The sequence below is a fragment of the Triticum dicoccoides genome, chromosome 7B (genome assembly GCF_002162155.2).
Source record: "Triticum dicoccoides isolate Atlit2015 ecotype Zavitan chromosome 7B, WEW_v2.0, whole genome shotgun sequence".
Taxonomy (NCBI): domain Eukaryota; kingdom Viridiplantae; phylum Streptophyta; class Magnoliopsida; order Poales; family Poaceae; genus Triticum; species Triticum dicoccoides.
The window spans coordinates 190,858,391-190,868,727 of record NC_041393.1 but is presented as its reverse complement, the minus strand read 5'-3'; the positions used below and the strand labels follow the sequence as shown (position 1 = coordinate 190,868,727).

The 10,337-nt window shown below is 51.1% G+C and overlaps 1 protein-coding gene across 2 annotated transcripts; it reads right to left on the bottom strand.

The window, feature by feature from the left end:
• Positions 1 to 7,972: 7,972 nt before the first annotated feature.
• On the bottom strand, positions 7,973 to 10,331 carry LOC119338484. 2 transcript variants are annotated; one of them, XM_037610815.1, is made up of 4 exons: positions 9,725 to 10,331; positions 9,586 to 9,639; positions 9,447 to 9,499; positions 7,973 to 8,758 (listed from the first exon to the last, which is right to left on the bottom strand). In XM_037610815.1, exon 4 carries the CDS (start codon positions 8,748 to 8,750, stop codon positions 8,286 to 8,288), a length of 465 nt encoding a protein of 154 aa, XP_037466712.1. In that variant the 5' UTR covers positions 8,751 to 8,758; positions 9,447 to 9,499; positions 9,586 to 9,639; positions 9,725 to 10,331; the 3' UTR covers positions 7,973 to 8,285. The 2 variants fall into 2 exon arrangements, with proteins under 2 accessions (XP_037466712.1, XP_037466711.1); XM_037610814.1 differs by lacking the exons at positions 9,447 to 9,499; positions 9,586 to 9,639; positions 9,725 to 10,331 and adding an exon at positions 8,913 to 9,421.
• Between the last annotated feature and the right edge of the window lie 6 nt (positions 10,332 to 10,337).

The following is a 10,337-nucleotide window of genomic DNA, read 5'->3' as shown; positions in this document are numbered from 1 at the left end:
CCTCCGCGGGTCAGTGCGCATTTGGGTTCAGGCCAGGCCGTCTTTTTTTTTTTTTTGAGAATCAGGGTTGCCACGTTCCGGTAGTTCTGTTTGGTGCGGGATTTTGCTAATTCTCGCCCGAATGGCAAATTAGAGGAAACTTTTATCGCATAGAAAATTGTTTCCTCTAATTTTTTGAGACATAGAAAATTGTTGGACAAAGCATGGTAAATTCTGTTATACCATGGCAAATTACATGAACATCACATGTAAAAAAAAACAATATTTTTTGTGCCATCTTCTTCTATGTGAAACAAATGGCAACTCAGGTTGACGCATAAATTTGTAAGTTTTTCATCCATGTGTTTTTCAATTATTGGCATTTTTTTAGTTTCATAACTGGTATGGTCTGCTCGTACTGACTTGGCTTTAAAACATAATTGTTAAGTTTTAAGTTCTAATCCATTGAACATGATGGCATTGTATTTACATATTTGGCAAAAATTACTAATGAAAAATCAAGCCCAAATTCCAGGGCTAAGGCTTGTTAGTAGTCACCATGAAAATTGGCCTTTTTTTGTCCATTTTTTCTGTTCTTCGCAATGATGACGTTGGGTTGAGGGGAGGCCCAATTAAAGTCTTGGCCGGCCTTCTGAGGTCGCGCTAGGAGGTTGTCCTAGCGAACGGAATCGTTCGATAAATTGATCCTCCCTTCGCAAATGTTCGCTCGGAAGAACCAGGAAACCTAATGTTCGGCTCATATCAGTGTCCTTTATTTATGGTTTGCTCCAACCGACCTTTTCCATCTGTGAATGTTCTAACCAACCTTGATGTTTTGCAAAAACAAAACAAAAATGATGTTTCAACGGTATGCAATTTATGTGGATGACTTGTAAATTTTTGTTGCTATATTGGTCACATGCTGTTAGACGTATTAGGGTTTGGAACAATGCTCGATACCCTTGGTGGATACGGCTGTCATATATTTATAAGAGGGAACCGTACAAATACAAGTTATGTTACAACACGTATATCTAACATATACGTAGTCTAACACCCTCCCTCAATCTTAACTATGTCCTGAAACACTCAGGAGGTTAAGATTGCTACGACATCCTTCGAAAGAAGGCAAGGGCAAGGGTTTAGTGAAAATATCAGCAAGCTGATCCTTAGAAGAAATAAACTTAATCTGAAGGAGCTTCTGAGCAACACGTTCCCTCACAAAATGATAGTCAACTTCGATGTGCTTTGTTCTGGCATGAAACACTGGATTGGATGAAAGGTATGTGGCACCAATGTTATCACACCAAAGAACAGGCGGCTGACTTGGGGAGACCTTCAACTCTCGAAGCAATGACTGCACCCATATGATCTCAGCTGTGGCATTAGCAACGGCTTTGTACTCAGCTTCGGTACTACTTCGAGACACCGTAGCTTGCTTGCGAGCTTGCCAGGCAATCAAGTTAGGACCAAAGAACACAGCATGTCCCCCCGTGGATCGCCGATCATCAGGACTACCAGCCCAATCGGCATTAGAAAATGCTGAAATCAGTCCAGAACGTGCAGGCTGAAGATGGAGACCATATGAACCAGTGTGACGAATATAGCGCAAGATGCGTTTAACAGCAGACCAGTGAGGATCACGCGGTGCATGAAGGTACTGGCACACACGGTTAACAGCAAAAGATATGTCAGGGCGAGTAACGAGCAAGTACTGCAGCCCTCCAACAATACTGCAATACTCTGTGGCATCCTCAGGAGAGAGCAAATCACCATCAAAAGCCGTCAATTTGTCTGTGGCAGACATAGGAGTCGCGGCGGTCTTGCATTGCAACATACCAGCACGACGTAGAAGATCCTGAGAGTACTTCCTCTGAGTAAGAGTTAGACCACCATCAGAATGAAACACCTCTAGACCCAGGAAGTAATGGAGTCTCCCAAGATCTTTAACAGCAAACTCAGCACTGAGAGAGGACACAAGCCGATCCGTAGCAGAAGCGGATGAACTGACAAGAATGATATCATCAACATAGATCAGAATGTACATAGTCACCTCCGGTCGCTGAAGAATAAACAGAGATGTATCCGCTGTAGAAGGCACAAAACCATGCGCACGAAGAGCAGCTCCAAGACACGCATGCCATGCATGAGGGGTCTGCTTCAGACCATAGAGAGCCTTGTCAAGATGACACAAATGATGCGGCTGATCAGGATCAACAAACCCTGGCGGCTGACGCATGTAAACCTCTTCTTCCAGAACTCCATGGAGAAAAGCATTCTGAACATCAAGTTGTCGAAGCGACCATCCTCGAGTAACAACCAATGAAAGAAGAACATGAATGGTAGTTGGTTTAATAACAGGACTGAACGTGTCTTCATAGTCAATGCCATACCGTTGTTTGAACCCCTTCGCCACCAGGCGTGCCTTGTACCTCTCAATGGAGCCATCAGCATGTTTCTTCACCTTGAACACCCATTTGGAGTCAATGATATTGACACCGGGCGGAGGTGGAACCAGACGCCAAGTGTTGTTCTTCTGAAGAGCATGAATCTCCTGCTCCATCGCAGCACGCCAGTGTGGAATGCGAAGCGCTGCCTGAAAGTGACGTGGTTCAGTCATAGGATCAGCTTCAGCATGTGCCACACAAGCCGCAAGCCATGCGACAGTCCCGTCAGTATACTTCTTCGGCTGAAAAATACCGCTCTTGCTGCGAGTATGAGGGCGCAGGACTACAGGCGGAGGTGGCGAAGATCGGTCCGGCGTACTTGACGAAGATTGGTCCGGCATGGTTGACAACGACGGATCAGGTGACATAGGTGCACCAGGCGACATGGGCGCTCCAGTGAACCCGCGTGCATGGGACATGCACGGGTCGTCACTCGACGGGGCCGCCAGCCCAGGCGACCGAGCCACGGGGTCAGCCGACCCAGGCGGCTGCGAGGCCGCAGGCCCAGGCGACGAGGCCATGGGGGTGGCCAGCCCAGGCGATGAGGCCACATGGGTGAACAGCTCAGGTGACGAGGCCACGGGGTTGGCCGGCCCAGGCGACGAGGCCACAGGGGTGGCCGACCCAGGCGACGCGGGCATGCCAGCAGATCCACGTGCATGAGGCATGCACACGTGATCAACGTCGGTGGCAGCCGTCGTGGCAGCAGGAGCAGCCGGCGTAGCAACAGTTGGCGGGGATGGCGCATCATCATCATCAAGAAGCTCCAGTCGAGCACCTCGTCCAGTCCCTGCACCGTGGTTAGGCAACAACAAAGGAGAATATGCAGCATCCACAAATTGATCAGGCAAAATTGGAAACGAGTGTAACTCGGCGACAGGAGTGTCAGTGGGTGATGTGAGCGTGGAAAAAGGGAAGACAGTCTCATCAAATACAACATCGCGGGAAATGTAAACACGGTTTGATGGAACATGGAGACACTTGTAACCTTTGTGGAGAGGACTGTACCCGAGGAACACACATTTTTTCGAACGATACTCAAGTTTATGCTTATTGTACGGGCGAAGATGTGGCCAACATGCACAACCGAACACTTTGAGGAAGGAGTAATCTGGAGTTTCATGAAGCAACACCTCTAGAGGGGACTTCATATGGAGAAGTCATGTGGGAATCCTGTTTACCAAAAACAAGCAGTAACAAAGGCATCACTCCAGAACCGAAACGGAACAGAGGCGTGTGCAAGAAGTGTTAGACCAGTTTTAACTATATGACGGTGCTTACGCTCAGCTGCACCGTTCTGCTGATGTGTATGAGGACAAGACACATGGTGTGAAATGCCAAGCTTCTGAAAGAAGGTGTTAAGATTACGGTATTCACCACCCCCCCCCCCCAATCAGACTGAACATGTATAATTTTGTGCTTGAGCAATCGTTCAACATGTGCTTGAAATTGCATGAAAACATGAAACACATCAGATTTGCGCTTAATAAGATAAATCCAAGTAAAGCGACTGAAAGCATCTATGAAACTGACATAATAGTTGTGCCCACTAACAGAAGTTTGGGCATAGCCCCACACATCGGAGAACACAAGTTCAACAGGAGCTTTGACAACACGACTTGATACAAAAAAAAGGCAACTGATGACTCTTGCCTTGTTGACAGGCATCACACACTAGAAACTCCTTATTACTGGACTCAACGGGAAGACGATGACGATGAAGCACATGGCGCACAATGGGAGTGGCAGGGTGGCCAAGGCGAGAATGCCACTGCGACGATGACACCCGCACGCCACTGAAAACTTGAGACATGCGTGGCACACCAAGCATTCGTGGCACGTCAAGTGCATATAAGCCGTCGCGAGCTCGACCACTAAGAAGAACGTCCCTCGTGTCCCGGTCCTTAATAAAAAAATAGAAAGGGTGAAACTCAACAAACACATTGTTGTCACGAGTTAATTTAAGAACCGAGAGTAAACTACATGTGACAGAAGGAACACGAAGGACATCAAGGAGATGCAAGGTTTTAGTGGTACGGGAAAGAAGAGATGCCTGACCAACATGTGAGATGGGCATACCTGATCCATTGGCAGTGCGTATCTGATCATGACCGGTGTAGGGCTGGCGAGTGGCCAACTTGTCAAGCTGGCTCGTCAAATGGTCTGTGGCGCCTGTGTCCATGTACCAGGCAGGATCCACAGAATATGATGGAGTGAATCCGGGCTCCTGTGTAGCGAGAGGAGCTTGCTTCTCGTTACCCTTCCCATTGTTCCCGATGCCAAGAAAATCGCGTTTAAAATGACGATGACACCGAGACGCCAAGTGTCCCTCAATGCCGCAGAGCTGGCACTCGATCCCACCACCACACGCCTCGCAGTGAAGGCGCTTACGACCAGCCGTCGGAGGAGCTAGAGCGGGCGGGCGGGGCTGGTTGCCCGTGGGAGGCGGCGGCTTCGGCTTGGCACCACGGGCACCCCCGCGAAGAGCAGCGTTCGCAGAGGGGCCCTCTGTGTAGACTCCGACAGAGCGACGAGCAGCGAGCCGCTGCTCCGTGTTAAGGAGGCGGGCATAGAGATCATGAGGTGGCATCAGCGTGTCACGTCCATTGACGTTTTCCACCAGAGAGTCGTAGTCCTCGTCGAGTCCATTGAGAATGAACAAAGTAAACTCTTAATCACGGAGTGGCTTCCCAATTGAGGACAGTGTATCAGCCAAGCTTTTTACTTTGTTGAAGAAGACCGTGACAGAGAGATCATTCTTCTTGACCTCACCCAGCTGGTTGCGAATGGCAGACGAGCGTGCCAGAGACTGCGAGGAGAAACTGGAGTCAAGCGTGGTCCATGCATCCCTTGATGTAGCGGCAAAAACCACCATGCCAGCTACAGATGGAGTGAGCGAAGACTGAATAGCACCCAGGATGACCTGATCTTGAGCAGTCCATCGACGATGAGCAGGGTTGGGGATCATGACAGAGCCACCATGGGGAGAAGGTACCGGAACCATAGCCGGAGGACACGGCAGGGAGCCATCAACATACCCCTCAAGGTAGTGGCTACGCATCAGCGGCAACACTTGGGCGCGCCACAGGAGGTAGTTATCTGCAGAAAGCTTCACCGTCACCAGATGAGCAAAGTGAAACGGCCCTGGTTCGGTCATCGACGCGGAGGGCGGCAGATCAGGCGGCGAGACGACACTGTACGGGATGAGTGCATCGGCCGATGATTGTTGATGATGACCGTAAGCCCCCGATGGGTGCACACCATACGGGAGTGCAGGAGGGGCGGCGTACGCTGGGGCGGCAGCGTAGGGCATCGAGGCGGCAGCCGCGTACGGCGCGTATGGCGCAGCCGACGGCGCGATGTATGGCAGGGGGTACGGGCCCCCGTATGGTGCCTGGTGAGCGTCATAGGGCCCCGAAGCCGCGGGTGCGTCGCGGTAATGGATCGAAGCCGGCGGGCCACCGTAGGCCGCCTGCCCAGAGGTGTCGTAGGAGGCCGGCTGCAGGGGCGTGCCGTGCGACGGGATCGGATCGCCCGCGATCGGTTCGGCAGGAGACTGAGGCGGCGGCGGCATCGCAGATGGGCGAGGCGCGGGCGGGTGCGATCCCGTGGGAGCAGATCGAGCCCAGGCAAGCGGAGGCGACGCGAGGAACGGCGACTCCATCGCCAGGATGGAGAGAGGCGGCGCGGCGGCGGGAGCCGGCGCGGCAGCTGCAGAGGCGGAAGCGTGACGCGGATCGAACGCGTCGTTTGATACCATGTTAGACATATTAGGGTTTGGAACAATGCTCGATATCCTTGGTGGGTACGGCTGTCATATATTTATAAGAGGGAATCATACAAATACAAGTTATGTTACAACACGTATATCTAACGGATACGTAGTCTAACACATGCTACTTCTGCCGATCCTTGGCGCAACTATGAACAACTATTGCCAAAAAAGATGGCTGGTGAAGTTTGCCGCAAATGAAGATAAACCTTTGTTCCGCAAAAGTTGGAATATGTCACTAGTCAAACACACCCTGCCTCACTGAATTTGGGTAATTTGACCATTATTTTTTTGTTGAACGTTTAAGAGATAGCTAACCGCTCATGTCAATATTTGGGGACCGACCGTGTGTTTTGAGGCCAAACTTCTGGGTTTTGGCAAAGCAGTGTGTTTCTGTGGTTTTCTTTTGTATTCTTTGATCATAGGTAAAACCAGGGGCAACAGAATTGGGCAACCTAAGAACCGAGCTCAGCCGAGGAGTTGAGATTTCCTTTACGCGAAACCGTCGACGCACCAGCGTATGATAACGTTCATTCATCATTAGACGATGACAGACAGATACGGGTGCATCGAAGAGAAACCCAGTGCTCCACTCGATCACCTGCCATCTGTAGTACGTAGTCCCCAACACCGACTATGCCGTCCCCCGGCGCGCCGGGGGCCGCCGATACGCAGGGAAGGAAGCATGCTGCATGCAATCTCTACACGCAAGGCAAACGCAACCACCCCTGCGATGCGACTGCGACTGCGACAGGAGATCGAGATGCAACTGCCAAGGCGGAGGCATCTCTCTCGAGCCTCGGCCAAGGAGACGGTTGCGCTCGCACGGGCTGAGGCAGGCGTGCACCGCGTGGACCCCTGCCCCTGGCGCCACGGATTCACCTGGCCTGGGGACGGACGGACCGGACGGATGGTCCTCATCGAGCTCCTCCTGGCCACGGAACCCACCTGGTGCATGGGCGGCGGACCCAGCGCAGCACTCCACGCCAATGCCTTTCGCGTTTCCCTCCCTCGTACTACTACTACTACGTACCGCACCTCGGCCCCGACCGTCCCCGGGAGCGCGCGCCCGACCGCCCGGATCGCTCCATCCGTTCTGCACCCATGCATGCAGGCTGCGCTCCAAGAGTTCGTTTCAGGGTGCCGGTGGACGTACGTGCACATATTATGCGGTCCGGCCAGCTAAATGCAACGACTCACCGGCGCTTCATCATCTAGTCTAGAGAAATTAGCTACTAGCTGGCGTCCCCATTAAATCACTCACTGCAGTCATTAGTAACTCGACAAATTTGTAATCAATGTACTACTACCGGGTTAAGTTATTAAGACGGTCCAAATTTAGAACGGCAGTTACTGCAACTGTGCAAAGCCCAAATTTTGGGCGCTTACTCAACTCGAGTTCGGCTTTTCTAAAGCTTCTGGATGAATTCTCGCTCACCCGTCCAGTTAGTCCGGCCGAAACAGTGCATGCTTCTGGGCGCAGACACGCGAAAGAAAGCGTTTCGCGTCCGGCCACAAACTCCGGCAAACGGCCACCGCTGACAGCTCTACTCCGGGCCGGGTTCTTCTACTCTAGCAGCGGTCATGATCTTGCATGAAATACAAGGATTTTTTGTTTTTGTTTTCCATCGGGCCTTCGTTCTTAACCTAGATACAACAACTCACTTCATTACCACAACCACGAACTTGACTCAAGCTTTCATAGATTTTCACCGGGCCTTCAACCTTAGCTCAAAACTGCGACGTTTATTTTGGATCGGAGGGAGTAGAACAATTCAGTTAACCACTAGCACGAACTTGGCTCAAGTTTTTATTGATTTTCGGCGACTGCAACAAGACCCAGACCCTCCAAAGCAGGAACTTAAAACTGACAACTGAAACATCTTTGTTACATACATACAGAAAAGTAAAGCAAGGAGAAAGAAGCAAAGCAACAAGAACAAGACGACCTCTCGTCAGATGCATCCATGATTTCCTTCCTAGTATCATCGATCTCTCTATCCAGCGACGTCAGCGCATCGCCGCTGACACGGACGGAACCTCGGGCGGGTGGGGTCCGGGTTCCATGCTGACCTCGCCACGTTGCGTCACGCGGAGGGATTGGCCCCCTCGAGCACGGAGCGCCACATGGGGTCCACCTCGTCCTCGCCGGCGGTGACGACCCACTCCTCCAAGACGACGAACAGCATCATGTTGCTCGGCGGCGCGATGAAGCGGTCGCCGGGCACGCCTACCGCCGCCACGTGCCCGTCCACAGCCGACCGGAAGAACACTTCCCGGAGCTCCACCAGGGGGCTGGTGACGGGGGCGTCCAGGCCGCCATGGCAACTCAGCCAAGGGAAGTCGAACACCCCCGGCGGCGGCTTCCACGCATCCCCATCCCCATCCCCATCCCCACCCTCCACCACCGCCGGCGCCGCCTCCTGGAATGCCGCTTCCGCCAGCGCATCAGCCGCCGCCGCCGCCGCCAGAGCCGTCATCTTCACTGGCGGCGAGTCCACGTCCTCCTCCTCTCCCCGCGCACGCTTCCTGCTGCCCTCCCGCTGATCCATGCGCCGTGCTAAGCAACACAAACACACACACGCATGCACACCAACATCTCAGCTCCGACAACAAGTATATCTTACTGTACTTCGCATGCAACAACAAGAAACGCAGGAGGTAGCGTTTGATCGATGTTCATCTCAAGAACACATGCGCATGCATTCAATTACCTGTTCTTCTAGCCTTCTAGGCAAGGAAGGATAATGTCGGGACTGGGGAGAGGCGCCGGCCCTCTCCTCAGGTGTTCTTTTGCGGTGGCGGCGGTGGTTGGTGTAAGGGGGGGATCGATGCGGTGGTGTGGAAACTATGTTAGGGGGTGTGCGTCTATATATATAGAACACACACGCTGTGTACTGGCGGCCTGGGTGAGAGGCCGAGGGCGACGGACGGTGTTTTGCACGGCATCCGATTAGTACTTTTGTATCAAAATGGATTCCATGTGACACTGGAAGGCCGGGGGTGGTCCTCCTTTTTGAAAAAGAAATATGAAAAGTGAACTGATTTTGTATGAATTGTAGTTTTGTACTGGTGCTGTTTGAATTGGATGGAGGTAGAAGTAGCTTTATGTGCTGATTTCAAGGGTAGCTAGTGAATGTTATGAATGTGTTTGGGGCTCTTTCCCTTTCTGTGGGCAGTTGCAGTAGAATAAAAAAGTTAAATTATTTTCGATATGGTAAAGAATTAACTAAAGATCGAAAAAATACCTGCTGCCGAAGGGGAAAGTCGGATATGAGTTCTCACCGGATCCACATCAGATCTGCATAGGTCAGCCGACTTATAATGTTATGGTGACCAAGGGAATTTTTGATATGGTAAAGAATTAACGAAAGATCAAAAGAATACCTATTACTGAAGGGGGAAATCGGATATGAGTTCTCACCGGATCCACATCCTAATCTGCATAGATCAGGATGACTCCTAATGTTATGGCGACCAAGGGAATATTCTATATGATAAAAAGTTATGAAAGATTGAAAAATACCTATTGCCGAAGGGGGAAGTCGGATATGAGTTCTCACCGGATCCACATCCAAATCTGCGTAGGTTAGCCGACTCCTAATGCTATGGCGACCAAGGGAATTTTTGATATGGTAAAGAATTAATGGAAGATCAAAAAACATATTTGCTGCCGAAGGGGAAAGTCGGATATGAGTTCTCTCCGGATCCACATCCAGATCTGCATAAGTCAGCCTACTCCTAATGTTATGGCGACTCGGGGATCTAGGTTCTCGGTGGCTAGAAGCAAGGTTGTTGATGTGAGAAACATGGTAGCATGTGGTCGACATGTGTTATGAGTATGTGACGATCTTTGTCGAATAATAGAACCTTAAGGGTGTCAACTACCCGAAGTGTGGTATATCGCTACCTGGATCTATGATGGAAGGTGACGATGCAAGAGAGAACCAAAGGAGATCGAGAGATGGAAGATGCTTAACTAGATATGGGAAGATCTAAATGGACGAGGGAAGTCGAGGGAAGGCAAGGGCTGACAAGATCTAAGGTTGCATGGTGCCATACCTATTCGTGAAGCGGAAAGTCGATTACCTCTCGCCATCAATTTCATATCAAGATCTATGTAGGCCAACACACTTCGT